Source organism: Leucopleurus acutus (assembly GCF_964270905.1).
Source record: "Leucopleurus acutus genome assembly, chromosome: 2".
Taxonomy (NCBI): domain Eukaryota; kingdom Metazoa; phylum Chordata; class Mammalia; order Artiodactyla; family Delphinidae; genus Leucopleurus; species Leucopleurus acutus.
The window spans coordinates 148,427,889-148,454,169 of NC_139143.1; the positions used below are offsets into that span (position 1 = coordinate 148,427,889).

General features: G+C 45.9%; 1 protein-coding gene across 1 annotated transcript; it reads right to left on the reverse strand.

The window, feature by feature from the left end:
- Positions 1-6,678: 6,678 nt before the first annotated feature.
- Positions 6,679-25,510, reverse strand: DIO1 (iodothyronine deiodinase 1). The gene is made up of 4 exons (XM_082833993.1): positions 25,168-25,510; positions 17,253-17,396; positions 14,098-14,297; positions 6,679-12,301 (listed from the first exon to the last, which is right to left on the reverse strand). The coding sequence occupies exons 1-4, from the start codon at positions 25,502-25,504 to the stop codon at positions 12,233-12,235; spliced, it is 750 nt and encodes a 249-aa protein (XP_082690119.1). The 5' UTR covers positions 25,505-25,510; the 3' UTR covers positions 6,679-12,232.
- Positions 25,511-26,281: the final 771 nt, after the last annotated feature.

Genomic DNA, 26,281 nt, shown 5'->3' on the forward strand with positions numbered 1-26,281 from the left:
TTGCGTAGGGCCATGAGACCAATTCTGGCCAATGAGATGAAGGGTAGTTGAATTCCAGGCTGAGCATTTAATTGCCTTCAAGAGACCCTTCAAAGCTCTTTTCTCTCTCCCACAATGACTAGCAATGTTATTCTCCACAGTAACTACTTCATCATTCTAGGTCTGGGGGTGAGACTGATGATAACAGGTAGCAGAGGTCCCAGTCAATCTGAGGTACACATAGAAGGAGAAATAAAGCTTCATTGTTTTTTTTGTTTTGTGTGTGTGTGTGTGTTTTGGCCATGTGCGGGATCTTAGTTCCCCAACCAGGGATCAAACCTGGGCCCCCTGCAGTGCAAGTGCAGAGTCCTAATCACTGGACCACTGGGGAATTCCCAAGTCACTGATACTTTGGAGCTGCTTGTTACCCCAGCATAACCTGGCCTATCCTGGCTGATACACAGACAAATCTAGAATATGGCTTATCCTACAGGACAAGTGACCTGGTTTCTTCAACAAGTCAGTGGCATGAAAGATGCTAATTAATTAAGGAAGGGGATCCACTCTAGATTCAGAGAGATGTAAGAGCCCCAGAAAGCACATGCTATGTGTGGATTTTATTTGGATGCTGGTTTGAGCAAACCAACCGAAAAAAAGACATTTTAAAGATAATTGGGGAAATCTGCTTATGGACTGGGTTTTATTGTTCATTTCGCTAGGTGTGATACTGGCATTAAGCTTATCTAAGAAAAGGCCCATATTTTTCAGAGATGCATTTAGAAGTATGTAGGGTAAAATAACATGGTATTTGGGATTTGCTTTAAAATACTTGAACATATTTTTTTAAAGGAAAAAGTGTTCGTTGAAGTAAATATAACAATAAAGTGTTGGACCCAGGTTATGGATATATGGGGCTTCATTGTACTAGTCTTTCTACTTTAATGTATGCTTGAAATTCTTCATAATAGACAAATAACAATAAATACTACTACAGAGGATATCTCTGTGCATAAATCTTTGCCTACCCCTCAGATGATTTTTTTTTTTTTTTTTTTTTTGGCCATGCTGCGGCATGTGGGATCTTAGTTCCCCAACCAGGGATCGAACCCATGCCCCCTGCAATGGAAGCACAGAGCCTTAACCACTGAACCACCAGGGAAGTGCCGCCGATGATTTTTTTAGAAGAGATTCCCAGAAGGGAATTAGACAAAGTTAGGAACAGTTTTAAGGCTTTTGATACTTTCTGACAATTTGCTTAACAAGATTTGTTGCACAAATTTACTTACTCTCAGAAATGTAAGTTTTAAATAAATGGAGGAGAGTAGAAAAGATACTTCAAGAGTAACGTTGGTGCCATCAAAGATATGAAGGTGAGTACTCTCATAAAACATATTTAGGGAGTGATGAATACATACGTCTGACTAGGGCAAAGGAGAAGACTAAAACCAGACATTGCAGCCAGATCAGAAAGAGCCTTTAATGCTTTCAGATATTTTCCCATAACGCTGGAGCCATTTAAGGTTTTTGAAAAGGAAGGTGACTTAGAGCAATTGTGTTCATGTTCAATAAAATCAAACACTGAGGATTTTCCTTTCGCCAGCTTCCTAAACTGGAATGTCAGTAATTCTTTGTTTAAGAAACACTGTGTTAATTTGTATGGAAACACAAAAGACCCTGAATAGCCAAAGCAATCTTGAGAAAGAAAAACGGTGCTGGAGGAATCAGGCTCCCGGACTTCAGACTATACTACAAAGCTACAGTAATCAAGACAGTATGGTACTGGCACAAAAAAGAAATATAGATCAATGAAACAGGATAGAAAGCCCAGAGATAAATCCACGCACATATGGTCACCTTATCTTTGATAAAGGAGGCAAGAATATACAGTGGGGAAAAGACAGCCTCTTCAATAAGTGGTGCTGGGAAAACTGGACAGCTACAGGTAAAAGAATGAAATTAGAGCACTCTTGAACACCATACACAAAAATAAACTCAAAATGGATTAAAGACCTAAATATAAGGCCAGACACTATAAAACTCTTAGAGGAAAACATAGGCAGAACACTCTATGACATAAGTCACAGCAAGATCCTTTTTGACCCACCTCCTAGAGAAATGGAAATAAAAACAAAAATAAACAAATGGGACCTAATGAAACTTAAAAGCTATTGCACAGTAAAGGAAAACATAAACAAGACGAAAAGACAACCCTCAGAATGGGAGAAAATACTTGCAAACGAAACAATTGACAAAGGATTAATCTCCAAAATAAACAAGAAGCTCATGCAGCTCAATATCAAAAAAACAAACAACCCAATCCAAAAATGGGCAGAAGACCTAAATAGACATTTCTCCAAGGAAGATATCCAGATTGCCAACAAACACATGAAAGAATGCTCAACATCACTAATCATTAGAGAAATGCAGATCAAAACTACAATGAGGCATCACCTCACACCAGTCAGAATGGCCATATCAAAAAATCTACAAACAATAAATGCTGGAGAGGGTGTGGAGAAACGGGAACCCTCTTGTACTGTTGGTGGGAATGTAAATTGATACAGCCACTATGGAGAACAGTATGGAGCTTCCTTAGAAAACTAAACATAGAACTACCATATGACCCAGCAATCCCACTACTGGGCATATACCCTGAGAAAACCACAATTCAGAAAGAGTCATGTACCACAATGTTCATTGCAGCTCTATTTACAATAGCCAGGACATGGAAGCAATCTAAGTGTCCATCGACAGATGAATGGATAAAGAAGATGTGGCACATATATACAATGGAATATTAGTCAGCCATAAAAAGAAACAAAATTGAGTGATTTGTAGTGAGGTGGATGGACCTAGAGTCTGTCATATAGAGTGAAGTAAGTGAAGTCAGAAAGAGAAAAACAAATACCGTATGCTAACACATACATATGGAATCTAAAAAACAATAAAGTTATGAAGAACCTAGGGGTAGGACAGGAATAAAGATGCAGACATGGAGAATGGACTTGACGACACGGGGAGGGGGAAGGGCAAGCTGGGACGAAGTGAGAGAGTGGCATGGACTTATATACACTACCAAATGTAAAATAGATAGCTAGTGGGAAGCAACCACATAGCACAGGGAGATCAGCTCAGTGCTCTGTGACCACCTGGAGGGGTGAGATAGGGAGGGTGGGAGGGAGACCCAAAAGGGAGGAGATATGGGGATTATATGTATATATATGTGTGTGTGTGTGTGTGTGTGTGTGTGTGTGTGTGTGTGTGTATAGCTGATTCACTTTGTTATAAAGCAGAAACTAACACACCATTGTAAAGCAATTATACTCCAATAAAGATGTTAAAAAAATAACAACAAAAAAAAAGAAATACTGTGTTAGACTGTGTTAGGCTTACAGATTGCTGGAAGGGATTTCCAGAGGTTATCTGATTGATCTCTTTGGCACAAGCCTAGTAAATTATCTTTCTTTTTCTGTGTCTCTCTCTTCTGTGAATGCAGAGAAGAAGTTCTCAGTGCAGTGCTTGTAATACCACATTATGATATTTGAAAACAGCATCCTTTCACCTTCGTTTTCCTAGGCTTTAAAAACTCATTTTCACTTGATAAAACCACTCAAGTCTCAAGCAATAGATACAATAATATGTGGCTTTACCTTTTGTTTTTCACTGCTGAACCCATCATCTTTTTAAAGTCTCATTTGTCCCCAGTTGGCTTGCTTCTATCCCCCTCATTTGGCCTTGTCTCCACCTGCCCACCAACTCCTGACTGCAATTCAGACCTTTGTGGGGTTTTTTTTAATTTATTTTTTTGGCTGCGTCAGGTCTTAGTTGCGGCATGCGGGATCATTGTTGCGGCACACAGGCTTCTCTCTAGTTGTGGCATGTGGGTTTTCTCTCTCTAGTTGTGGCGCACGGGCTCCAGAGCTAGTGGGCTCTGTAGTTTGAGGCGTGGGGCTCTCTGGCTGAGGCGCCTGAGCTCAGTAATTGTGGTGCACGGGCTTAGTTGCCCCACAGCATGTAGGATCTTATTTCCCTGACCAGGGATCGAACCTGCTTCCCCTGCTTTGGAAGGCGGATTCTTTACCACTGGACCACCAGCGAACTCCTGATTCAGACCTTTGAGTTTGCTGTTTCCTCTGCCTTAGGTATCTATACAGCTAGCTTCCTCATTTATTTCAGATCCTTACTCAAAATCTTCTTCTCAGTGAGGCCTTCCTCACAAATTACGGAGCCTCCCTACCCTCACCACCAGACTCCCACCCCCAACCCTGCCCCCTGCCCATGGGTTTAGGCAGCTGAGGTAGCCAGCCTGTGTCCTGTGCTTCAAGCGTTCTTGTACCTTATTCCTCTTTTCTCACTACTTCTAAAATTCAACTTAGATTCTTTTTCCTTTAATGATATCCCAAGCATACTATGAAAGAGGGCAGTGCAGCCTCCTTTCAAGCGTGAATATCTTGGGTTGGGGGCTCAACTGAATGAATTGCCCTTGGCTTCCATACCCTTTTAGGGACAGCCCTGCTCATCACTATCTATTTTGTCTTACTTATCCTGTATATCATGTTTATTGTCTCTCTGCTTCACTAGAATGTAAGTTCCACAGGGCAGGGAGTTTTGTTGCTTTTGATCATGACTGTATCCTCAGGACGTAGAAAAGTGCCTGGCACATAGCAGATTTTCAATAAATATTTGTCAACTAAATGAACATTGTTCATTTATTTGCATGTCTATATCTCTTTATACTTTAAAATCCTTGAGGAATTTTTAATAAAGCTAGCTAATAATATATACATGTTTGGATCACTTACTGTGGGCCAGTGCCTGTCACAATGCCTTGCATAAAGTTAAACAACCAATCAGTATTTATTTAAAGGATTGGATAAAAAAGTAAAAATCTAATAACTTTTTAACCATGTACTCAAGCAAGGCAAAGAAATATTATACAGACGAAAATTGTGTCTATCACTTACTTATACAGACTTTTTTAAAAAGCACTGTGCTGTGAGTTATATCTCAGGAATGCCTCTCTGTGTGAGGCATCTTTTGGGACCTTCCTCTTCTAGGTGATGTTCCAACAGCCATTTGTAGCTTGACCCCGGTAACAAGGCTTCTAAAATCTAATGTGTGGCAGAATGCATCAAAGTTTTAAACATGTGTATAGTCTTTGACACAGAAATTCCATTTCTAGGAATCTATTCTAATAAAATAATCAGATAAGTGCAAATGGACAAAGATGTCTAGCAATGCTGCTTATAAAATGGGAATCTGGAAACGACTCTGCATCCATACATTAGTAAGTATGATATGTACAGATATCATATTATCATACTTTATAATGGGATATAAATCATATATAAATATAGAATGGTTACTTCTGGTTAAAAATGGTAGAGTAAAGGGATTTTTACTCCACTCTTCCTCAAAAGTCATGCACAACAAAAAAGATTATAAAGAGGAAGAAAAAATTTTCTCTTCAAGGAAGTAGGTACAACCTCTAACTGGGAAGCATACTCGCTAAGTACTGTGAAATCAGGATTCAGTGAAGGAGGAAGATGAGACTTGACATGCTCTCCCAGAGCTAGACACTTTCTTAAACGTGTCACAGTTCTGAAAGGTTTATCCAACAATCCTTTGATTAGATTGAAGCGATCTTGGTCTGTAGGCAGCTTCAGGATGGAGAATGTCCCCACAGGGCTCAGGTTAATCATTCAAAATGGCGGAGGAGGTGGAGCTGAAGGAGGAGCCAGGCAAGATACACCAGCGGAGGCTGCTGGAGGTACCGCATGGTGAAGGAAGGCGTCTTAGATAGCTCGGGCTGCAGTAAAAAATACCATAGACTGAGCAGCTTAACACACCTTTATTTTCTCACAGTTCTGGAGGCTGAAAGTCTAAGATCGGGGTGTCAGCATGGTGGATTTCTCGTGAGATGTCTCTTCCTGGCTTGTAGATGGCCACTATCTTGCTGTGTGCTCATATGACCTCTTCCTGGAGCAAATGCAGAGGGAGGGAGGGAGGGAAGGAGGGAGGGAGAGAGAGGGAAAGAGAGCACTTTCTGGTATCACTTTTAATGTTTATTTTATTTTTGGCTGCATCGAGTCTCAGTTGTGGCACGTGGGATCTTTCATTGTGGCATGCGGGCTTCTCTCCTGCTGTGGCGCAGGCTCAGTAGTTGCAGTGCACAGCCTCTCTAGTTGTGACGTGCAGGCTCCAGAGCACGTGGGCTCTGTAGTTGTGGTGCCCGGGCTCCAGAGGATGTGGGCTCTGTAGCATGTGGGTTGCAGCATGTGGGTTCTCCAGTTGTGACCCACGTTTTCAGTGGTTGCGGCATGTGGGATCTTAGTTCCCAGACCAGGAATCAAACCTGCGTCCCCTGCACTAGAAGGTGGATTCTCAACTACTGGACCACCAGGGAAGTCCCTCTGGTGTCTCTTCTTATAACGACTCATCCTATCGTATCAGCCTCCCCCCCCCCACCCCATGAACTCATTTAACCTTGAATGAGTCCTACCTCCAAATAAAGTCACATTGGGGCTTAGGCCTTTAACATATGAATGGGGGTGGGGGGAGGGCACAATTAAGTCCAGAGCAGGTGGTGAGAAGGCAGCTCACCTTGGCTCTATGAGCCCCATTGCAAAGGAAATAACGAGAGCATTCAAGACAACCAATCTAAATCAAAGTTGCAGATTGCCCTAGCTGACAGTTCCTCTTTCTATATTATGCTTCAGCAAATAACAAGCCCTATTAAAAAAGAGCAATCAGAAAAGATCCAGAAGAGGACTGCTTTAGGTCAGGGTCTCTAGAAACAGAGCTTTAGAGAGGAATGGTTGTAAGAGTGATTTACTGAGGGAGTGCTCTCCGGAAGCAGAATAGGTCAGGGGAGAAAGTTAATCAAAGATGGCTTCAGCTGAAGTCTGGCCTCAGCCTGATGCCACAGGGAGCTTTGGAGCATGAATGACACCAGAGAGGTATGCTCTCCAACTTGGAGGCAAGGGACCAGGCCTTTGTGCTCTCAAATCCATCAGTCATTGGCCATGGGCCACCCTTATGGGAACATAACCTCTCAGGCATTGTAGCTCCTGTCACTTAGAGCAATTCTCAGGAGAAAAGACACTTGTGAACCATTAGCAGCCAACACTCACAGCAGCTGGCAGATGGGTGCACTGATGTGGAAAAGGGATCTGGGCAGAACACTGACGGCATCTATAGTAACAATAGTTCTCAAAGTGTGGTCCCTGGAACAGCAACCTCCTCCTCATCGGAGAACTTGTTAGAAATGCAAATTCCCTAGCCCAACGCCAGATCTATTGAATCAGAAATTCTGGCGGGGGGAAACCCATGAATCTGTTTTAACAATCCCTCCAGGTGATTTTGATGCATGTCAAAGTTTGAGAACCATTGTGCTATAGGGACCTATGACTAGAAACTATAAGACAAAAAGATGGGAGGGGGGCCCAGAAAAATAAGGCAGTTACAGGACACTCATTGCAACAGAAATTACACAAAGAACACATCAAGAATGGAGACCCAATAGTTATCTCTCAAAAAATCAAAAAGAGGGACGTCCCTGGTGGTCCAGTGCAGGGGATGAGAGTTCAATCCCTGGTCGGGGAACTAAGATGCCACATGCTGCAGGGCAACTAAGCCCACGTGCTGCAACCACTGAACCCGCCCGCTCTGGAGCCCATTCACCACAACTAGAGAGCCTACGTGCCACAACTACTGAGCCCGCATTCTCTAGAGCCCACGTGCCACAACTAGAGAGAAGCCTGCCTGCCGCAACAAACAGCCGTGAGCCGCAATGAAAGATCCCACATGCTGCAACTAAGACCCAACACAGCCAAATAAATTAATTAATTAAAAAAAAAAGACAGAGAGCTCAAAGAGGTGCAAAGATTTAAAGAAAAAGAAGATGCAGAAGATGAAAATTGAGCTGGCAGAGCTGAGAAAAGAAATGGAAGAGAAAAATAAACTGTTTCAGAGGTGAAAGCCACATAAGAAGCAAAGGGATGATGATGATAATTGTAGCAGTCAGCACTGAGTTAGGAAAACTGAAATCAATCTAGATATTTAGTTAAAGCTGGGAAGGAAATAATGCAGGCAATTTGTTACAAAGTGTTGAAAAGTCTGGGAAAACAAACAGAAGATGAGAATGTAACCCAGAGCTGAAGCCCATGGGCCACATTCACTGTTGATCAATGGAAGCACCATTACTGCCTCTGAACAGAAGCCACTCCACCACCATGGCTGGTGATCCTAAAGCAGCTACCATGCACAGTCTCCTGCAATCCCTACAGCCAGAGATGGAGAAAATGACTTCTGCCTTCTGCCCACCTCTAATCTCCACCAGTGCTTCGCATTGGCAGAACCTAACCAGAATGCAGTGTTCAGGCTTCTACCTCCTGAAACCCAGAGGAGAGTGTGGAAGAGTAGGAAAGAGTGAGAACCAACAAGCCGTATCTGGAACAATAACAAACCCAACTTAAGAAGAATCAGGATCAGAGGAAAAATTTTGAGAAAAATCACAACATGGAATCAAAAAGAACAAAGATTTTAAAAGTTATGGAGAAGATAATAGTTATGGAAGAAAAAAGGATACAACATACCCATAATTATAGTCCATGAGTAAGATAATAGAACAAAAGCAACAGAGAAGATGTTCAAGGCAACAAAAAATGTCCTTGAAATTAAAAAAAAAAAAGAAATCTTAAGATCAAAAGAGGATATTGTATTTACCTTAGTCCTTTAGGTCTACTATAACAAAAATAACATAGACTGGGTGGCCTATAGATGACAGAAACATTTCCTACAGTTCTGACGGCTGGAAATCTGAGATCAGGGTGTCAGCAAGGTCAGGTGAGGGCCCTTTTACAGGGTTACAGACTTCTTGTATCCTCAGATGGTGGAAGAGGGCAAGCCAGCTCTAATCCCATTCATGAAGACTCCACCCTCATGACCTAATCACCTCCCAAAGGCCCCACCTCCTGACACTATCACACTGGGCTTTAAGATTTAGCATATGAATTCTGAGGGGACACAAACATTCAGACCACAGCAGTAAATTGTGACATAGAACAACCAACACTAGACTACGTCTTGGTGAAGTTACTGAACTTCAAATATGAAGAAAGAATCTGACAAGTTTCCAGGCAGAATAAAAGCAAGTAAGTGCCAGGGGAAATAAATGAGGCTGGCCTCAGACTTTTCCTCTCATGACAGCTAGACAACAGTGGAACAATGTCCACAGATCTCTGAGGTCGAGACTGAAACAAAAGAATCTGAAACCCAGCCAGATATCCTTCAGGCTTAAGGACAACAGCTGGTCATTAGAAGCATGTAAGACTTCAGGGAATACAGGATCCACGAGCCCTTCTTCAAAAAACTGCATACTTGAGACTTGCAATGATGTAATCTATATGGCCAATTGGATATCCTGGAATCGAACATCTAACAATGCTGGATAAAATATTTTAATACACCTTTTGAAGTTAATGGCTGAACTTAGCAGAAATAAAGTTTTCTGTGGCCAGGAACCAGTTGGGAGCCTGACTCTGGGGAGTTGAACAAGCATTAAAGTCACTGGGCCACTCCGAGGGCATCTGCCAATTTCTGAGAGTCAGAGCCTGAGTTTCCTGGGCCTCCTGCCAGGCACATAAGGCAATGTCTTGCATCAGCTAGAATGGGGTGTAGGCTCAGAGTCCCACATAAAGCCAGGTACCACAAAGGTCATCACCCTTAGAGAACAAGTGAACTAAAAACGTAAACCCTCCCACTGAAAGCAGACCGGCATGGTATTTTGAAGAAGATTCTTCAAATCAGTTGAAGTTCTGAATGCAAACTGTACTCAGAGTGGGACAAGACATTTTAACAAGCTTCTTTTACTTCCTCTGGATAACAAGATCATTCTTGTTATCCAGACCCAAAGAGGTCACCTTCAAATAGAAAAGCCCTTTCTTGATCATGAATTAGAACTGAATTCAAACCTCTTGCAGTCTCCTGGGCAGGTTTTTTCCCCACCTTTGCCCATGCTGTTTAGCCCACTTGAATGCTCTTCTCCCTTCCCATACTCTTCAGGATCCCATCCCAGATTATAGAAGTCCTAGGGATCCTAGAAGGCCAAGCCCAGAGGCTCCCACCCCCACAAAGCTTTCCTAGACGCACCTAGCTCAGAAGGGCTGCTCTCTCCTCTGTGCTCTCTGAGCTTTAGTCTTCACTCTAACCCATCATAGTCCAGCTTGAATTATGGTTATTGCAGTGCATGTCCACCCCCATCCCCCCTGCCCTAGGAGGTTAAGCTGCTGGAGGACCAAAGCTGGACTTTGTCATCTTTGCATCATCACTCAGCACCCAGAAAAGAATCAGTGCTCAATTAATGTCTGAAGCATTACATTGAAGAGAATTGAATTGGAATGTTTGGGATCTATTTTAGCTTTCTGAAAACTCCTCAGTTCCAGCTACTATTTGTTTAAAACCGGGATATTTCTATGCACTTATAGACGTGAATTGAAGGGGGCCCAAGGAGGCAGTTGTGAAACAATAATGATGGTAACCATAAGAGCCAACACTTCGATGGCATTTTCTCCAAGTCAGGCACAGTTCTGAGTGCTTTATTTATGAGTCCTCTGTGGGGTAGGCCCTATTGATACCCTGTTTTGTAATAGTTCAAGATACAAAAGCAGCTTAACCAAAGTCACACAGCCAGTAGAGAGCACAGCTAGGACTCTGGTTTGAAGTTAGAGATGGGGTTTGAATCTCAGCTTGTTACTTACTGGTTCTGAGACCTTCCACAAGTTACTTAACTCTGAGCCTTGGTTTCCTCATCTGTAAAACGGGGCTAATAATCTCCTCTTTGCAATATACAGAGATTAAATAAGACTACGTATCTGAAAGTGCCTGTGCCTGATAGATGATTAACAACTATTTTTTAAAAAGTAAAATAACGACATTAATAATAACATGTGGCAACTAAGGCAGAGCCAAGGAGAATGTGTTTTCATGTTAGAAAAAATGCTTCCCAAGTCCATTCTATTATGTCATGTTGTGAACGTAATATGCCTCCCATATGGATGTTCTCTGGCAAGGAGCTCACAAGACAAAACCATGTTAGACAGGTAACACATAGAGACTGAGTGTTCTTCCCTCCAGAGGAGGGCCTTCCAACATATGTTATTTTTTCTAATCAGATTACATTGGTCTATAATAAAAGCTAGAACAAGCTGACACACATTAGAAAAGACAGTGTAAATATCGCACTGAAGCCATCTGAACTAGCCTGATATTTTTTAATCATTCTGTATTAGCTTGCTGCATCTTAAAACATTTTCTTTCAAATCAAGTCACAGCTGTGTGTACTTTAGGCTGTGGCCATCATAAACAAATATGAAAAGAGGCAGAGTTAAAACAGATCAATACCAATGGTTATCCATTAGACTGATGTAATCTAACACAAATGACCATTAGGAGACGTGTGAAGAAATCAGAGAAGCAGAATTACAGATATGAGCTTCTGCATAACTGAATGACAGCTCTGTATTGCCTGTGGTCTAGTTTGGTCAAGGTTATAACGTTTTTAGGAAGCCAGTCCTCCCCACAGTGGCTCTTGGTAAGTGAAGATAGTAGAAGATTCCTGGGTATGGAGAGCCAGACTTCTATGAAATATATTCAAAGATGGTAAAGTGAGTACCCGCCTCTTCTACAGTAGAATTGAAGACATATTACCAGGGAAACTCACCTCTCATCACCCCCACCACTTTCTGGTTTAAATCTTTTGGCGAGGGAAGCGTTCCCATTTGTACTGTCTGCTCCCATTCCTACTCCTTTCTCTTTAAATTCCTCATCTCTCTCTAAACACCTGGAGTTATCCCCATGCTTAGTTCTAAAAACCAATCTAGTTATTAAATTATCAATTCCATAAATGGCAAATTTGGTAAAATGAAGTTACTTCATTTAAGGAATGCCATAGTGGAGTGGCTGGATGTTCAGAAGGAAGCCCAGGGAGTGCGCCTGCTCTCACGCTGAGACGTTGTGCAATGAACAAGGTCTCCACGGTGGGGGCAGTGTGGAGTTGTACCTTCTTTAACACTCAGCTCACTTGCAGCTTCATTTTCTCATTGTAACAGTTGTTTGCTTGGATAAGAAAAATCTGGGCTAGTGATTCCGCTGGGGACACAGGTCAAGAGGTAAATGTCAGCTGGGATGGGGGGCAAGCCAAGCCTTGAGAAGACCTCTTGTTGAGCACCTAGAACTGGGGGATCTGTCCAGATTAACTGTGGAGCTTTTCCAGAACAGCACGAACTTCTTCTGGACGGTAGTTCCAAGGGCCAGGTTTACCCTGCAAGAAAAATGAGTCAGCATTTCCAGATTTCCACCTTGCAGGAATATGTAGGTCTGGAGCTTAACTGAGAAATCTGGGCTGGTGATATACATGTGGGAGTCATCAGGATGGTGTAGTCAAGGCAGGCACCCATGAGGTGGTTGAGATCACCCGTGTGGAGTGGCACCAACACTTAATGGGAAGACTGGACAGAGAAGCAGGAGGAAAACCAGAGCAGGTAAAGTGAATAGTTTTAAAAGGAGAAAAGGGGTCTATACAAATAAGCTTCTCTTCCACAGTCAGACCTTCAGACCAGCCTTATCTACTTCTCCACCTCTCATCAAGTTCTGCCCACTCTACGTCAAACTACCTCTGCCTCTCCAGTCCCACAGCCCCAGTTCAGCCCTCTTCATCTTCTGTTTGGGCAGCTGCCACACCTCCCCCCACCCCCAGTCCTCAGCCCCTGCTCTCTCCAGCCCATTCTTCACCCAATAGGCCATGACCTTTCTAAAGTACCGATCTGATTGTGCCTCTCCCCTGCTCAAAACTCTTCAGTGGCTCTCTTTTGCCCTAAGATGTAGGCCAAACTCCTTGGTCCAGAATGAACCCTTTGTAACAGAAGTGTCCCTGATTCTCCATTCACACCCTTCCCTAATGTGTCTCAGTGCCTCTCCCCACCCTCTCCCCTATATTTGCAATGGTTTTCACTCACCATGTTCACGTGGCTGGCTTCAGTTGTCCTCTGAAAGGCCTACCTTTCCCCGACATTCAGAAAATTTATAGTCTGAGAGCTAAATCTGTCCTGATGTCTCACACCCTTTCATTTACATATTGTCTGTGCTGGTTTTGTGCTATAACAGCAGAACCGAACCATGTCGACAGGGATTATTTGGCCCACAAAGTTGAAAATATTTACTATCTGACCCTTTACAGAAAAGCTTTGCTGATCCCTGTTCTGGAGTCTCACCGCACTCGGGCCAAGTTAACGTTCTATTTGTGTCTTCCTTATCATCTCAACTGTGAGCACCTTGAAGTAAGATGTGGGCCATTTTAAATTTGTGTTTGTGTTTACAGCGCTTTCCAGGGTAGGGACTCGGTACCTAGCTTGCCTCAATCGTGCCACTTTACTACCATGTCACAGGAGAGAGGAAAGGAAGAAGGACCTGAATCCTCATGCTGTGACCCTTAGCACCCTGAGGATTCATCTGCAGGTTGTTGCTTGTTTCACCCGTGTGAGTAGGGCCTGTCTGACCACGTGAACATGGTGTGTGAAAACAGTTGCACTGCGGCATGATTGCGAAGGGTGTGAATGGAGAATCGGGGGCACTTCCATTACAAAGGGCAGAGGAGCATCCACGTGACTGGGCTTCATGTGCTTGCCAAGGCTTGAATCCCTTCAGCAGCTATAAAACTTAATTTCCATCCTCTCAGGGGAGGCTACCAGTGCCCACAGGGTTGGAGGCTACGCTTACTCCCCTCACCCTTGCCAGGCTGGAAGCACTGAAGGGTGGTGACACAATCACCAGAAAAGAAGCCTGGACGTAATGCCTGTCTCGAATTCCTGCTTCAGCATTTCCAGCTCCTAACTGCAGAGTTGGTTCTCTTCTGGCCTCAGCACCCGCTTCCACGTTCAGGCCTGTCTCAGGGATTAGCAGCTTCAAACCCTGCCACTCCTATCCCATCCCAGAGGATTTGGAATTGAAATCAGAGCCTGTGCAGTGTGGCCTTGGGCAAGGCAGTTTCCTCTTCTGAGCGTTGATACAAAGTCCTGTCTTTGTCCTCGCCCTCCCTGGCGCCCTGCCCCAGGTCACCACCTTGTACAGGATCCTGCCGTCCTGGAGCACGTACAGCCTCTCAGGCAGCGCTGCGTAGAGCTGACTGCTCTGGTTCTTCATTGTGTCCACCACCACGGGGCACTGGGGGCTCCTGTCCAGCAGCAGGCGGGCTGCCCGCAGGCGGTCCTGGAGATGCTGGTGATTCTTGATGTCCACGTTGTTCTTAAAAGCCCAGCCATCTGTAAGAGAAAGGCCGGACAGCAGCCCCACAGGCATGGCACCTACTTCCTGCCGGCCAAATACACCCCCGCCACGCACACTTTTAACTGAGGGTTGCAGATGGAGGACTTCTCCACTGTGGCACTATTGACAACTTGGGCTAGATAATTCTTTGACACGGGGGCTGTCCTGTGTGTTGTAAGGCACTGAGCATCATCTCTGGCCCCTACTCACTAGATGTCAGTGGCGTCCCCCTGCCTTCAATTCGTGACAACCAAAAATGTCTCATACATTACCAAATATCCCCTGCGGGACAAATATAACCCTCAGTTGAGAACCACTGCTGTAACACCATCTCCTCCAGGAAGCCTTCCCTGACACACCCAGCTGTGTGATATTGGGCGAGCTCTTTAAATTCTCAGTTTTCCCATCTGTTAAATGGGATTAACAGAACCTACGTTGCAGATGGCTGTGAGGCTTACATGAGAGAACATTGCAGAATTCCCAGTACTCTGCCTGGTTCATGGTAGATGCTTGAAAGATATTGGTTTGTTTTGCCTGACTGCCCCCAAATAGCAGACAGGTGGGAAAGAAGCTGGTTTTTTTTTTTTTTTTTTTTTTTTTTGGCAGTTTTCATTCTATACTGCAGGTATTCTACTACTTTGCTCTGGAGATGCCCCACCCCCAACCCCAAACCAAACCCATTTAAGCTGCTTCACTTTAAATGAAAGGGGATTTTCAATTGGCCTCGTTTGCGAGGTGCCCATCTGCCTACTTAAAGAGAGGGTACTCATTAGCTAATGGGCCCACAGGTTGAAAAAATAACCATAAACTGCTACTGGCCTTGCCCTTCTACTTGGGTAGAAGGTTCTTTCAGAAGCCACGTGGCTTGCATTTATACTAATAGTTGCCTCCCAGGGTAATATAAGTTGCTGAAGTCCATCAGCAGAACTGGCCCCACCTGCTCCATGCTTCAGAGTCCTCTCTGCTCAGTACCTTTCCCCTAGGAAACCCAGCTTTCAGGAGAAATTTCTCAGTGGCTTGAGGTGGACAGCCCTGGGTCCAGGAAAGGGTTAAACCTGCTAGTCTGATTCCAGGAGAATGGGGGAGGAGACAGGTATCAGGACCAGAAACAATTTCTGGGAGGATCCAGCCCCTTTTGTTGCAATGTGTACTTTTAGAGATCAAAGCGGGATCCTCTACCACCTTATTACTCCAAGTGTGGTCCCTGCGCTAGCAGCCTCAGCACCACCTGGGGAGCTGCATAAAAATGCCAAGTCTCATGCCCCTCCGCGGCCCCACCGAGCCAGAATCTGCATCTTTATAAGATCACCAGGTGACTTAAGTGCACTTTAAAGACTGAGCAGCGCTGACCCCACAGGTAAATCAGCTTCGGCAGCGCTTTGGCCATCAGCTATGAGGACATCAAGGCATCGCCTCTTCTCTACGGTGGAGACCACAGACACCTGTAGGTGCCCAGGTTCTCTTTCTTTAATTGACGGCAGCTGCTCTCCCAAAGCGTATTTAACAAAGAGGCACATTGTGCTTGCCTTTGCTCTCCTGATACCTATGCTGTTTGCTTTGAATTTTATTTTGGAAACGTTCAAATATACATAAAAGTAGAGAGAACAGTTTAATGAATCTCCATGTACCTGTTACCCTATGCTAATATTTTAAGTTGCCCCAAAGCCTTACCTGAGGATAGAAATGGGCAGCTAAATGAACACAGTGTTAGGTTGAAAGCAGTTCTCCAACCTCTGGGTGCATATGAATTAAGATGCAGTGGGCCTAGGGTGGGGCCCTGAAATATGCATTTTCAACAAGCAGCCCAGTTGGATCAGACATGAGGGATCTAAGGACCACACTGGGGAAAGGGCTGCTGGACCAGCTTTGCTGAAAACTAATCAATAGCAATCTCTACACTTACAACACGTGGATAAGCCAGCAAGGCTAATACTGGCCTAAATGCTCACTTATTCACCCAACTATTACTGAGCACTGACTCTGTGACATGTACTGTGCCAGGTGCTGGGTGGCAGATGATCAAAACAGCCTCTCATCTTGTGGGGAGATGGGTGAGTAAATGACTCGTCCCCCTCAGCCACATGAGCCTTCTTGCCTTCTCCAATCTCTGGGTTTGAGACTTGGGCCAAACTCATGTGTTCAGTCCCCATGAAAATCAGGGAGACAGGGATGTGTCTGACCATCTTATAAAGTTCAAGGGGCTTAGACCAAGCTGTAGAAGTTTCAGGAAGGGACATGTCTGCCCATCGTAAGGAAGGACTTTCTCACAAACAGAGCTGTGCAGCAAAGGAACAAGATTTCCCATGAGGTAATGAAGATGAGTCATCACCTATTAGGGGCTGAAGAAAGGATCCCAGCCCCAGGTAGAAGCTGGCCCAGAGCAGTGGTCCTCAAAGTGTGGTCCCCAGTCCGCAGCTTCAGTGTCACCCGGAGCTGGTTAGAAATGGAAATTCCCAGGCCCCACCCCAGATCTAACTCAGACTCTGGGGTGGGGTCCGGAAGTCTGCTTTAACAAGCCCTCCAGGCGCTTCTGGTGCTCACTGACGCTTGGGAACCACTGTCTGAGATGAACCACAAAGTCCCTTTGAGCTTGGAGAGGCTTGGAATGGATTTCACAGGTTGCTATAGAGCCGCCATTTCAGGTCTAAATTCCTTGTGACTGTGCTCATATTAGCTCCTCTCCCTTGGTTTCCCTATTTATCCATTCAGAATGTTAGATGCTCTCCCAGCTAGACCTGTCACTCCAGGTTTTCTGCTTTGTGTGCCTAGTTGAGAGCACAGACTGTGGAGTTAGCGAGTGGTGGGTAAACCTAGCAGGGACTGGGAGATGGTAGGTCCTCAACAAATAGCGGCTCTTTCTCCCTCTCCTCCTCTTCTCCCTACCCCCAACCTTGAGCAAAGGGGGGAGAGAGAGAGGGAAGAGGTGGAGGCAGGAAATCTTTCTTTTTTACCTGATGCATGTGCTTCTTCAATGTAAATGATGAGAAAATCTGCTATGGAACTAAAATCTTCAATAAGTCTCTTGAATTGGTCAAACTTGAAAATAAATGAAGGTCAGGTGCAACTTCCAAAATTCAGCACCAGTGGCCTGTTGCCTGAAACAAACAGAATCACAATCAACCAATAATCGACACACAGCATTTCTTTTGCAAGCACCATCTTCACTCCTGCTTTCATTCTATCACCTTTATTTCCCCTCTAAGATGGAGCCAGGGCACAGTGCGGGATGGAAGCCTAGAGCGTGTGATTTAGCAGAGGCTGGAGCCAGTTTACTCCACTACAAAATGAGGGGATTCTATCAGGTGGTCTCAGCAGACCACCTGCACTCACTGGGTGGTAATTAAAATAAGGGCAAGGAGAGTCCCTTTCATGCGGTTTATAAGGCAGGCACACATCTATTCTCTCATTGATGTAATCAGTATACTACAAGGTGGGTGATTTTTTCCCCCCTGGTGTATAGGCTGGCTCCATGTCACACAGCAGGTCAATGATGGAATTAAAATGAACATTGTGGCTTCTAGATTCTCAATTTGGTGCTCTTTCCATTCAAAGCACCTCAGTTTCCTCACCCACAAATGAACATAACACCAATACTTACCTTATAGGATTGTTCTAAGGATTAAATAAGTTAAAACAGAAAAGGGCTTAACATGGTGCCTGCCCATAGTAGGTGCTCAATAAATGTAAGCTCTTATGTTCTTAGCTCTCATCTCCTCCCTGTGAAGTGGGGAGCAGTGGAGGAGACTCCACAAAGGGGAGTGAAGCATGGAGACTGGCCACATAATTGGCTGGGCCAGGGCAAAATGAAAATGCAGAGTCCCTTGTTCAAAAAGTGGGAGAAAGTGCCGTTAAATACATTAAAATATAAAGTTTTCTTGTGCAGTATCTCTCTTGCCCTGGCATGCTGCTTTTCAGTTGCTGTTTAATGTCATGCTCCCCTGGACACAGGGATATTCATAGGGCGAATGCAGACTCTCACAGTCACCCAGGAGCCCCCAAACTCTGTGCACGTGTGTATGTGTGCTTGTGGCTGCTGGCTAACAGCTTTCCTTTCCCTCCAGCCACCAGACCAATACACCATGCCCCAGCCAGGAGCACAGAAACTGAGCAAGACATATCATCTTCCTACCTGCCATCACCCCAACCCACAGACTATCGCAACCTCCATGCAGGGACATGCTAGGTACCTTGATGAGAGGAGAGGGGGCAAAAAGCTTCTCCTGCCAAGTCACCCCCAGTCACTTGCCAAGTTGCTTCATGGCGCTGTCAGCCCAGGCTACGGATTACCACCTCCACGCCCTAGTATGAGATGCGGTGGGATGCCCACACCTGACCCTAACATTTCCCATACCTTGGTCCAGGCCCTCTCTGGGGCCAGAAGGTGGTAGCAGTCACTGGGTGGGAGCAGGAATGAGGCTGGATAGGCTGGGGCACTGGGAGTGGAGGAGTGGGCCTTAGAGAACGTGTTGGGGGCAGGGAGGCTGTGGGAAGCAGGAGCCTGTGTGAGCCAAGGCTCCAAGTGTCCAGGGCATGTTCCATTGTGGAAAAGTCTTCTCTTACAAAATGCAAATTAAAGATAAAGCTATTGGACTTCCCCGGTGGCGCGGTGGTTAAGAATCTGCCTGCCAATGCAGGGGACACGGGTTTGAGCCCTGGTCCGGGAAGATCCCACATGCCACAGAGCAACTAAGCCCGTGCGCCACAACTATTGAGCCTGTGCTCTAGAGCCCGTGAGCCACAACTACTGAGCCTGCATGCTGCAACAAGAGAAGCCACTGCAATGAGAAGCCTGTGCACCGCAACAAAGAGTAGCCCCCTCTCGCTGCAACTAGAGAAAGCCCGCACGCAGCAACAAAGACCCAACACAGCCAAAAATAAAAAAATAATAAATAAATACATTAAAAAAAAGATAAAGCTATTAAGAATTTCAAGACAGCTACTGCAGAGCATTCAGCCCAAGCTCAGGGCCCTTCTGAACATGGCACCCTGTATGATTCATTAGTCCCGCGCCCATGAAGTCAGCCCTGGTGGGAGTCTTCTGTAACTCCCCCAGTCTAGACTGGGGGTAAACTCTAGGGAGCTGCTAGCACCCCGTGGCTACTTATGACCAGAGCTGACATCGCTGAACCCTTACCGTGCACCTATTAGATAGAGCATGGCAGGTCCCGCACTGTGACATGGCCGGTTTGTGTCTGTATCCCCCAGGCTACTCATTGCACCTGAGGGTAGGGCCTGTCCCTCATTCTTCTTCATGTCCCCAACATCAAGCACACTCTCATTCCATTACAAGCATTTACTCAGCGCTCATACTGCGCAAGGTTCTCTGCCACACGCTGGGGATTCAGCAGAGAGCGAGAGCAGCAGGTCTCTGCCTGCATGCAGCTGGAGTTCTGTTTAATGGGGAGACAGGCAGGAAGCAAGCAAAAGCATCAATGAAGTAATTTCAAGTCGTGATAAGTGACACAAAAGAGACTCTAAAGGAGTGACCTCCTTGAAGACAGGTGGGTCAGGGGAGGCCTCTGAGGAGATGCCATTTATCCTGAGAAACAGGAAAGAGCCAGCTACATATGGGCAAAGGCAGGAGAAGAGCATTCCAGGCAAAGGGGCTCCACGTCCAAAGGCCCAAAGAAGAACAGAGCTTGGTGTGTTCAAGGACCTGCAAGGCCACTGTGACTGGAACCAGGCCAGGGGCAATGAGAGACATGACTGGAGAGGTAGGTATGGGCCAAAGCAGGCAAGCTCTCCCATGCCTTGTATAGCAGCTGGATTTTCTTCCAGGTACAAGGGGACATCATGGAGATAAAGTAAGGATGCTGGATATTTGTTGCAATTTTGGCTGCTCAGTCTCTAGCCCTCCTTCCTCCTTGGAATTTATAGTTTGTGTACTATTAATGGGGGGAGCGCGCCCAGCCTTGCTCTGTAGAAGGCAGGGGGGCCAGGTCCATTCTCGCTCCCAGCAGCCAGGGCACAGGCAGTGGCCCGGGCTGATTGGACTCTCTCACATAGCTCTTTGATTCTGGAGTTACTGAGATGGTAGAATTCATCCACGGCCCAGGGGTAGCGCCCCGTCAGGGATGGTGGAGTCCTATAGTGGTGACGAATTCCCATGGCAATCACAGTGACAGCAGCTTCCAGGCCCAACTGTTGATGCTAAAAGATGGTCCAGGCCCAGTGCTCCAGCTGTGGTTGATTCTGGGGAGCCTGCAACATCTTTCTAATACACTTTGTACGTGTGTAAATGTGTATGACTAAGAAAATCAGAGTGAGTTTCTGTTGCTTGCAAGGCAGAACTCTGACTGCTACAGTAGGCTGTGAGATGAAAAGTGGGCAGCTTACACTTGAAGATCACTCTGGTTGCTCAGTGGCAAAAGGACTGAGGGTGAGAATGGAGGCAGTTAGGGGGGGTTGGTGGAATCCACATGAGAAATAATGGGAGTCTGGGCTAGTCTGTGTGCAGTGGGGAAGGGGAAAAGGTAGAACTGACAGGACTTGTTGATGGATGGGGAGTAGAGGGCATCTTAACTTACTTGTGGTTTATTGGGTTAGTTATTCCCTCACCTCATTCTGCAAAGGATTTGAAGCAGCTTATACATATAATAAATAAAATTATTTATTTATACGTATGATAATAAAATATCAAATAAAAATGTAAAAAACCATGGCGCTCTGAGAGGCACAGAACAGGTCTCATGCATTCATTATAACTGAGCTAGTATTTGACTCCGAGTTTCCATGTGGCCAAGGAAAAGGAGAAACATGATTACTTATATATTCCTCATTTTTCAGTACCTGAGGAGCAAGCAGGCCAGTTTCTCTGGAGATACAAAGTTCTCCTCGTCCTTGTCTCACAGATTTCCTCATAGGAGGCCCTAGGAGGCATCGAGAGGGCCTCCATTGGTCGCATCCTCACCCATGTGCAGGGTTTGCCCAGGTCACAGCAGGAGAGGCTCAGAGGCCAGTCATGGCCAAGTGGCCGGCCACTGGCCTCCAGTGACCCCAGGGAGTCACCCTTCAGATAAGAACAGAGGAGATTTAAGGTCAGGACCTGTGCAAAACGTGAGCTGTCTGGAATTTTGTTCTCAATTGGATAAAAAAAATGCACCATCCACTGGAAGAAGCAGAGCCATTTGTTTAATTATTTATAGTGTGTCTGGGTGCAATGACCAGCAGTGAGGGCAAAGTTTAAACTTAGTTCCCTGCTTTCCTGCTAGCAGAGAGAGGAAGGATGGGCGCAAGCAGGTGGCTGTACCGGGGGCTGGCAGCCTGCCCATGTCCACAGGCCGCAGTGCAGAGGACACCAGTTCAAGAACATCAGGCAAGACTGTCAAGTCCAGTTTCCAGTTTGTTTGCATAAGTGGGAAAACGGCTCTGTGGTGGCACTAGACTCGAACCCACCATTGGTTAGCTTACTGGTTGACCCCCAAACCAGTAAATCAACTCTCTGCGCCAGGCTCTCTCAGCAGAGAAAGCTAGTTTATAGTTGACCCCTCATAAGTATACCTGGAGAGATTCTAGAAGATTTTAAATGGGGGCTGAAATAAATCCTGTTTCAGATTAGCTAGGTTCCAAGAAAAGAAATCATCCGGACTTGCCTTCTACCCCAACATGCCAGTTAATGTTTTGCGGTACCTGTGTGTCTGAGAGTGTGTGTATGTCTTGTGTGTGCACATACATGCAGAGGATGAGAGGTGGCTGGGAATCTCTCTGAGCCTCTGTTGTTTTATCCAACAACAGAATGTGCACTAGCTGAGAGTCCTAAGGCTCAAGTCTGGTTCTCAGTCTACAAGAACTCTCTGTATGACTCTGAGCAAGTCCTTTACCTTCCTGGGCTTTTGCATCTGAAAAATGTAAAGGTTGCTTTAGATTATCTGTAAAGAGTTTTCCAGACTTTCCAGTCTGCGGCTCTCAAATGAGTTCATATTTATACCTAAAGCATACAACAGAGCTTTTTAGTGAACTGGTGGGTTTCCAAAACACATACAGGATGTCTTTCTAATAAGCAGAACTGATCATGTTAACTTCCTGCTTGAAAATCTTTCTAGAACTCACCAATACAGGATAAAGGATACCCTCTTTGCTAAGACGCATGAGGCCCCACAAGCTCTGATCCCTGATGATGTCTCCAGTCTCATTCTTCACCCCTTCATACCTCCCACACCCCACTTCTGCCAAACTGACTGAAGCCCCTCCACATATCAGACCTCTGCTGCTCCTCCCCTCCGCGTGGCTCTGGTCACCACTCTCCTCTTCCTCACCCACCTCAAGGCTTCGGTCCCTAGACCATCAGCTCACCATCCTCTTCTCCAGGAAAACTTCCCCTGGCCACCTTCCTACCCCACCTGACTCCTCCCAGAACTGCTGGGTCCCCTCTCCCGCTCCATCATCTCCCTCTGTAAGTTATGAGATCTTCCAGTTGTGTTGATTTCTGTGTTGTCAGTATCTATTATTTCAGGGGACTCTGGGCCAATGTGCTGAAAGCCAACTCTATTTTATAAATAGAGTTTTCTTTTGTCTCTCAGACTCCTTCTCTCTCCGTCTTCAGTTTCAGGTGTAGCAGCAGGGAGCAGAGACAAATAGAACAGTCTTTAAAACGTACACTGGAAAAAAACAAAACGTACACTGGCTCACTGGAAGGTAAACAGTTAAAATAAGCAAGTGAATGCTGTGAATTGGCCGTGAGGCAAGTTGGCTTTCATGGAACCGATCACTAGACCGTCAAAAGTCAGCAAATTGGCCTGGTTCTATCACAGCGCTTGGCACGAGGTAGACGCACAGTAAAGATTAGCTATTACTCTCATTGCTCTTATTATCAGTGGTCACTTAGTGAATGTTTATTGAATAAATAGAGGTCATTTCAGCACAATGGTTTAAAGTCATCAGCAAAAAACTCTTCCCCTTCCGTCTGATTGCAACACTCTTTTCAAGCTATAAAAATCTTACTCATTCTTCAGGGCCTAACTCCAAAGCCACTTCCTCCAGGAAATCTTCCAAGCCCTGCAGGCAAAGTTCATACCTTTGTCTGCCCGCCTCACGGAACTGTACGGATTTGTTTATTACATCTGTCTGTTCCGTGGAACCATACATTCCTCAAGCAAAACAGCAAGCTCTTTCCTAGCTCTGAGTCCCTGGCATCTAGCTGAGGGTCTGGCTCCTAGGGAACGCTCAAAAATGTCTGTTGAGGTGTATTGAAACAACAGGGTGAAGAAGCCCTGATTCTGGGTCTGACTTGGTCTCTCACTGGCCCTGTAACCCTTGCTCTCAGTTTCCTCCATTTCCGTTTTAAAATGAAAACATTGGATCAGGTCAGCCTTTCCCAGAGGTTGTTCTTTGGAACCAATATGATGATGATAAGATTTTCCTCTGGTGGAGAGTGGGGAGTTGTATGTGTATGTTAGGAAAATTAGTCAGTGCTGTGTTAAAGTTTTTTCAAGTTTGGTTTGTTTTTAAGCTTCAGGGTGTCTCGGAGCCTTTTATATGTTCATGTGCACGATGAACTTCCAGGAGGAGAGTATAGTATGCAGTGTTTCCCAAACTATTTTGACCAGGGAACTCTATGTAGTAAAGCACATGTGTGGGATTTGGGTTCCAAAAAACATGCTTTGAAAATCACTAGATTAGCCAGCTGCCTCAGGGGCCTTCTCTACTCTGCTGTGTCTATACCCTGAGAATTCAGAGATGAATCAGACACAGCCCTGTCCCAAGCCTCCCCACTGGGCGGAAGGATGACACTTGAGCTTCGGTAGCCGGGTGCTGGGTAGGAAGGATCAATGTCCAGGAGAGGTGCAGGCAGAGATCCATGAGTTCAGAAGGGAGGGAGAGCAGGCCTCAGTGAAGGGATCTGAGCTGGCTTCACAGGGAGAGGCACGAGAGCAGGACCCTGACGATGAGGAATGTTGGTGACAGCGGGGAAGGGCCAACAACACCAGCAAAGGCAAAGAGAAGGGAAAGCACAAGGGATGTAAAGAACCAGCAGTTCATCTGGAGGCAGTGGGCCTGAGGGGAAGCCTGCAGGTGAAGTTGGGAAGAAAAGCTGGAGTCAGATCAGGAAGGACCTTCAGCACAAGGCTGAGCCTGGGTTTCATCCCAAATGCAGATGGGGGCTGCTGAAGGTTGGTGAGCTGGGGCACCAGTCACCCAGGAATGTGCTTGTGGAAGGGGAAGCTGGCAGCCATCCACAAGTTTGGTGGGAAGAGATGGCAAGACGGGGAGGAGGAAGGACAAAAAGGGAAAACTGACCAGAGAGGCCTTTAAGAACCCAAATAGAGCTGGTTTGCCTGGAAGAGAGAGAGAGAGAGAGAGAGAGAATCTTCAACAGATATTTACTGAGCAACTACCGTGAGCCAGCAGCAGCCAGGGGGACCCAATAGTGAGATAGAGGCATGATCTCCACCTGCACAGAGCTTGCAGGCTAGTGAAGGGGACAGACATTCATCAAATACCCACACATAATTACAAACCACAATGGGTGTGATAAAGAAAAGTTTAGGATGTTAAGCATAGAAGAGGGAGTAGGCCAGGGGACCGGGGGTTGGCTTGTCTCAGGAAGTGTCACTGGGCAAGAGTGGACCAGGTGTGGGGTGGGGGGTAGGGTGGGGTGGCAGTGAAGAGCGTCCCAGACAGAGTGACTGTGCAGTAAGAGAGGTGCTGAAGGAGCTGACAGCCAGTGTGGATGCTTTGCGGTTTGATTGCCTGGGAAGGGGACGATGCCACTTAGAAGAACAGAACCCAGGAGAGGTGCTAGTTTCAGGAAGTGGGAAGAGGACAAGAAGCCAAAAAAGAAGCAGCTGGATTAGTAGCATTCAGGCTTTCCAACCCACCTGCCCACCCCCATCCAAGCACCTCTCAAGCTTGGACCAGCCTCCTGACCTTGCATGAAGTCCCAGATGTTGCACCTCTGTCCTGACAGGCGGACCACGGGGCAGTTTGGGGCTAGACCCCCTTGCTCCGTCATGTCCTCCAGTCGCTGCCAACGGACCTTCAGGATGAACCAGAAATACTGGGCACTGAAGAAAGTGGGTATCCAGTTTTCATAGGAGAAGTGGGGATTCTTGGCCATGCCAGTCTTCTCACTCATGGCCAGGATGTTCTGCTTGACTCTCCTGGGAAACAGTGTCAGAAGCACTTTGCCCATGGCCACGTGCAGGCCCACCTGAAAGAGCACCCAGAGCCTCTTCAGCCACAGCCCTGGCAGGGGCAGCCCCATTATGGCAGAGCCAGAGCTGGCTCTGAGGCTGGTGGGCAGAGCAGAAACCGCCGGGCCACAAGGGGTGGAGCTGAACAAAGGTGCAGGGTAGCAGCAGCCAACCCGGATATGAAGAAGGTGCCAGGACAGAAGGTGTTTGCCTTCCTGTCAGTGGAATGGAAAATTCCAAGCCAGGTGCTAAAGGTCTGTTCTAATGATCATTTCTGATTCTTTGCCTTAGCCTTTGAGAGATACTTGGACTGGGAAACTTCAGATCTTAAATTCTCCCTCTGATAAATTTTAAAAACAAAAACTTTAAAAGGTCACACTTAGAGGGACTCCGTGTTTCTTTAGAAAGGCTCTGCTATAAGTAAGTTCTAATGTTAAGTAGTCTTTTAATAACGTCAATTGTTCTTTCCTACTGAAGGATGCTTTTCCCACTCACAGCTTCTAGCTGGTGGTTGAGAGTTTCTGGAGGCATAACCCTTCCCAGAGGATCTGGGTCTGGAAGCTCTCCAGGTAGACAGAACTGGGAAATCTGGAACTGCGCCTCCACTTAGCACTGGGGGTAGAGTAATAAATACAACACTCTGCTCTCGGCAGGGTGCAGTGTAGAGCAGGGAAGGGTCAAGTAAACAGAAAATTACCATTTAGTGTATTAAGTACAGAGAGGGAGGTTGAGTGGGGGCTATGGGAGCATGGAGAAGGGGCAGCTTATTCTGTTTAGAGAGGTCAAGAGGAATTCCCCAAGGAAGTGATGTCTATGCTGAAACCAGAAAGACAGAAGAGCCAGCAGTA